We start from the raw sequence: 6,000 nt of genomic DNA on the forward strand, positions 1-6,000 counted from the left end.
GGATCACAGCAGCTATCATCAGCTTTGTTTAGCAGAAATAAGTGTAAAGAGACACATGCTGCATGAAGTGAGAGCTGTGCATTAACATAATGTTAACATCAGACGTATGTGCACATTGCGGTCCGTCACACAGAGCAGTCATTCTTAGAAGCAGGAAGCTAAAGTACAGTTTGTCTTCCAGCAGGCAGACTAAAAATAACACTGTGTAATCTCAGTGGGAAAATTAGGTGTTTAATAAATCTGTTGAACTACATCTCCTGACAAGCGACAATTAAAAGACTCCACAAAAATGCATCAGCTATTCACTGCTCGGACGTTTAGACATTTAGCATGCACCTTGAAGTCAGATCCATCAACTGCAGAGTTTGACAAAGCCTCTGAGGTTACACCCCAACCCCCAACATAACATACAGCATCTGTGCGCGCGCACGCACACACACACACACACACACACACAGACAGACAGACACATATAAAGCTGTGTTTGGATATGTTTAGAATGTGTGTGATGAAATGGCACCAGCTGTGTACACTGGAGAGATGCACAAGGCCCCCTGGTTGAGCACAGTGTTAACCCCTTCACTCCCGATGGAGCACAGCAAAGACAAAGGCGGCCTGCTGCTCTTTGCTTTGGACACAATGAGAAGTTATTACCCAGGGGTTTGTTGCTGTAGAACAAGTAGTAGTGCGATTCACTAAAAGTTCCTCCCCTCAGCTTTTTAAACTGTTGTTACTTTTGGTTTCACTACATATGGATGGTTCAATATGGCCTAAATGAACCATGGACCCACTTCTGTTTCTCCTACACCACATTTTACAGGCTCCATAAAGTCCTCTGATAATTACAGCTGTTGTCCTTCATCTTTATGTTCAGTCTTCCAGTCTGAACAACTTTCTGATCTTTATTTTTAAAGCAGTAAGTGTTTCATATCATAGCCTAATGCACGATAAAAATCAAAGTTGAAGTTCAGTTATTCCCAGAATTTCACTTATTTTCACTTTTAATATGTAAAAAAAAGCACATTTTCTTGACACATAGCATGTTGATTTATATTCCCATAAATTTGGTCTTGGTCCATTAGGTGGATAATTTAGTGAACAAGGGTACAGTGTATAGTGCAATATATAAAACACCACAGCAGCTAAACGTTAAACAGGTGTATCAAGCCCAACTCTTAAGCATGTTTTAATAGCGAAGTTTGTTAGAAAGCTTTTCAGCTATGATGATTTAATGCTAGCTGTGACGTTGGTACCACAGAAGCAGCGAGAAGCAAAGTTTGTGACATTGATATGAAGTTTCAAGTGTGTAGACTGTTGCCCACAGCTGCTGCAAAATAATTCCAAAATGGCATTTTCTTTGTTTGTAGATGTATTTTAATGTAGTGCTGGAATGGTGAACTCTGCCAACTAATAAAACTAGTGTATGGACCAGGAATTACAAATTGTAAACACATTGAACGTCTACTGCATTTTATGAGAACTTCTAATTAGTTCCTGTCAATCGATGTGACCTGTGTGCTACAAAGCTGTTTGTCTGTATCATAGTGGGCATCTGTAAAAGAGCAATTAAAATACTGAGTCAATACTGATGTGTAGGCAACTGTAAACTAAAAGGAACTATGGTGTCTTCGTTGTGCTGGTAATAGTTTTGAAAACTCAACTGTTAGTAAAGGTGAAGAGTTTATTTAACATCTGTTGGTAATTTGAGTCTCTCTGTGCCTGGAGGTAATGAATGCCCACACTAAATGGATTCTGTATCTAAAACATTATTAAACCTTAAGAAGAAGAAACAGACCAGATGGCCATAAATATTGGGGATAACAGTGGGTCCCTTTCTTGAAACCATTATAGTCAATCACATTTTACAAATTCCAAAAGCAGTCAAATCCAAACAGCTCCTTGTCTGCGGTTGATACATGCATGACTACAGCGCTCACCACATTACTTGAACAGTCTTGCATCACTGGATTCATTAAAATAAGAAATAAGACACATGAGATTAAGATATGAGGAAGTCCAAGCAATAATCTAAGGCTTTTAAACTACGACAAAACATTGACTGAATATAACCAGATGTTCTTAACCCCAACCAAAAAGCAAGAAAACTCAATTGTCTTTATCACAGATAAATTGAAAACAACGAGACTTAGAATAACAACCAATCAGTAATAGTAGAGGCTTCGGCAGGTTTGCCCTTGAGCATAGCTGATCCGTGTTGAACCTTAAATCCAGGTAGTTTAAGAGAGACAGACCCTGCTGTGACAGCCCAGTCCACCACCTGCACACTCTGCATGTAATGTTTAAAACTCCCAGAAATAAAGCCTTCCACATCAGCTTTAAAGAGTTTACACAAAGGTACTGTGTTTAATTTTACCACATTACAGAGAGTGATTTTTTTTCTTGGTGAATTTATTGTATGGACATAATTCAGCTGTGTGAAATTATGGCATGTTTCTCTTCAGCACCGCTGTTCCTCCTTCATGTCAGTGCCAAGAAACAGCAAGCTTCATTAGTCATGACTGCAGCACCTAATTAAGTTGGTGCCACTTGTTTGGATTTTTCTGTAAATTTAAAAGCATCTCTGACGTGTTAAAGTGCCTCTGGGCCGTTCTGTCTCTGTCATTAAAATTGAACATTTCCTGTGCCAGCGTTTTCAGAGGGTATTGCCTGTTTTCAAATCAAAACTGTGACTCCAGTGAAAGTTTTGCTGTGACAGCTTATAAATAGATTAAAGAAGGAAAGCTTCAGTTCTGTGTGACTTGTAAGCACGCCACATCTCTGGGATGACAAACGGCTCTGCATTGTGCTTCCTTTCAGCGGGTTGATCCAAATAAATTGGAGCCTTATTTGAAAGATACATGAAAAAAAGAGCCCATTTGTTCACCATGGAAAGGCATTGTAATTAGCATGAAATGCATGCTTTACTCTTTCCCTCTCTCTATCCATCTCTCTCCAACATGACTGCTGGAGATACTGGATAAGTACCTTCTCATCGCCCTCCCTCTCACTCTACCTTCTCCTGCATTGTAGCCAATTACTGTTACAGATGGAACATTTCAACTGACCTGGGGAATTTATGAGAAGGAATAAAATCGCGCTTCAACTCTTACACCAATTCAAAGCAATGTAGTTAACATTTCTCAAGGCTGATGAAGACATGATGAAATTGGGCACACATGACAACTTGGCCACATGACAAAGAGCTGATGAAACAGTGAGACAAACCTGGTAACTGTTTAGAGCAGTCAGATTGCGAGGGGCAAACAGAGCACCATGAAAAGGCTGAATTATTTGGGTGGGGGTTGATATGTTTGTGTGTGTGCGTGTGTGTGTGTGAGAGAGAGAAAAGAGGAAAGGTGGGGGATGTAAGGGTTAGCATTGTTTAAACTTCATAAAAACATCACACTGCTGTGATGTCATTAGTCTGTCATGTCGAGCTCCTGATGGGCAAACGCTCCAAATTGTTCAGGTGTGACATCACTGTCGGCATCAAAAACCATCATCCGTGGTTTTACATAACCTCTGCCTCTTTCTCTGAGAGTTAATAAACCTGACAAACTTCAGTACTGTTGTTGCCCACAGCTTAGAAAAAAAGTGTGGCTTGTATGCAGACAGAAAGAAGAGAAATTTGTCAAGAGAAAAGAAGCTTTTTAAACCTGGGACAGAGTAGATCAAACCCGAGAGTTTGCTGATGCTATGTTTAAGTGCATACGGTGCAAGCTGAAAATGTAAAACAGATTTTAAAAAGTGACTCTTGCTTTTTGTGTGTTTGTGTTTCTTTGTGAACTGTGAAGTTTAACATTAATAATCAGAGAGGTTAAAGTTAGCATTTGTGATGGTTGCTTTGTCAAACACATCTGCATGTGTTTCTACAACGTCTCATTGAGTTAAGGTTAATGAAACAGGATCACACTCCAGAAGCAGAGTAGAATACCCGATTTGACACTTGATCCCCTATATCGTCACATCATCACATGTAACAGCGTGTAGCCTGTGTAGCTGATACAATGATCCCTCACTGATGTCTAGTAACATGCAACTGTAGAGCAAACAGCACCCATGGCTGTGGATCACATCCCTCAGTCTGCTCAGAGTTTGGCAGTGCAGTGAGGCTGGTCTGAGCTGGACAAAAGTATCACTGAACCACTACACTTGTCTTGTGCCCTCATTTCCATGAGTACTAATACACAACAGCAAAGTTCGCGGCAGAAGAGGGAGGATTAATTAAGCAAGAGTTAAATAATTAGTGGCTAGAGTCAGGGAGAGCCACGTGGATGCAGCAAAGGAAACGAGCATTGATTTGTTTAAATTCAACTTAGTTTTGGTCAGATTTTCGGTAATTCAGGCTGAGAGTTACGGAGCTCTCTTTACGCACACGCGTGCTCACACAACACACATGAAGAATGCAAAACAGCACAGTGTGGACTCTCACCTTATTGAAGTTGTAGTAGCCCAAACAGTGGGCAAAATCCAGGTTTGGTGAATCTCCAGGGATAGAATTCCCCCCAGCAGACGGATAAAACCTTACATCCATGGTTTGAGAGAGTGGGAGCCGCGCCGCTGTAGCCTGCTCTGTACGGAGAGCAATTTGTTTCTGCCGTTTACAATCCAAGCGCACACAGAGAGACGCAGAAAGAGAGGCGATGGAACTGACCCAATCTCTGCTGGAGTGAATGAGACACTGGGATTAAAAAAGGTTCAGGAAAAGTTCAGATATTCCTCTTCTACACCTGGTTCAGTCACTTCATTGCTGATGAAGGACGGGACGAGGCGAATAAACTGTCCCTCAAGGAGCAGTAGACGCTGTGTGCCCATGCATTTACACACAGCTGCTGCTGTATACAAAGAAGCCACGAGACCGGCGACTGAGCGTGGGGTCCACCTCCTTTTCCTCCTTTTTGGATGCAGGAAAAAGACAATTAAAAACTGAAACTAAGTGATAACCGAGTGGTACATCCGCAAGTCGAAGCAACACTATGAAAAAGTGTCCGTATCCTCCGCTGTGTCTCTTTGAAGTTTATTTCTCCAACTTGGGAAAACTAGTTAGTGAAGCACTTTGAGTGAGAAGTGAGATAGCTGCTGGCTGCACGCGCCCGTCTGCAAAACAGTGCAGCGATTGGAGGGTTTGTAAAACAAGCAAAACACGCTCCACAGATGGTGCAATTAGTGAATATGATGTAGTGCACAGGGTGTACGAGTCCAGCCTTCGGCTCTGCCTGTCGTAATGATGAACAAGAAGAAATGTGTGAACAAGCCAGACACTCCCCTAACACACTATAAGCCACTCCCATGAAAACACTGCATTTAAGTCCATGTGACATGTTGGCATACGATCATTAATTACACTCTCAGGAGTCATTTGAGCATGCATTTTATTATGTCATCACAGATACATTATCAAATTATCATTTTCTTTGTTTTGTCCGACCACCGAGTTTAGAGTGCAAATGAATGGGTCATTGGAATGACAAATGCTTTTTGAAAGCTCATGCAAAGGATGCCCTAATGTGCTTTATATAAGAGTAAGCTCCACTAACACAACAAAGTAGGATTTTAACATTCACTCCCTTTTCACCTGCATCTGATGATGCTAACAGGGGGAAGGTTGGAGTTACTTTCTGGGAATCACTTGCCAGCTTTTGAATTTCAAGATTGACCTTTCTTATGCAAATATATATTTCATTCTAATATTACATGTGGATGTTTATGCATTCTTTCAGTGTTTTGCTTTAACATCCAATGTACTACACGACATGTTAAAGGGACAGTTTAGACTTTTTTAGGGGTGGGGGGGGGGTTGTAGTATGTAGTACTCATTAATAATGTGTGTAACAAAGTTCAGATGGCAGTCAACATGGCCCTGTTTGAAAAAAGGGGCAGCCACATACAACTGTACAGCGTTGTGTATGCTAGCCTATGTACACATTTCACTACAATCATTTCCTTTATGACTACATTTTGAAGAGAACACTTTCAGTGATTCTATACGCATGTGTGGTA

The 6,000-nt window shown here is 41.0% G+C and overlaps 1 protein-coding gene across 1 annotated transcript in view; it reads right to left on the minus strand.

The window, feature by feature from the left end:
• tox3 (TOX high mobility group box family member 3) overlaps window positions 1-5,229 on the minus strand; it is a 40,462-nt gene extending 35,233 nt beyond the window's left edge. Inside the window, exon 1 of the mRNA XM_065952997.1 lies at window positions 4,433-5,229. Within this exon, the coding sequence (XP_065809069.1) occupies window positions 4,433-4,534 (102 nt within the window). The 5' untranslated portion in view covers window positions 4,535-5,229. The remainder of the gene's footprint in view (window positions 1-4,432) is intronic.
• Between the last annotated feature and the right edge of the window lie 771 nt (window positions 5,230-6,000).

This window comes from Labrus bergylta, chromosome 3 (assembly GCF_963930695.1).
Source record: "Labrus bergylta chromosome 3, fLabBer1.1, whole genome shotgun sequence".
In the NCBI taxonomy this organism is placed as follows: Eukaryota; Metazoa; Chordata; class Actinopteri; order Labriformes; family Labridae; genus Labrus; species Labrus bergylta.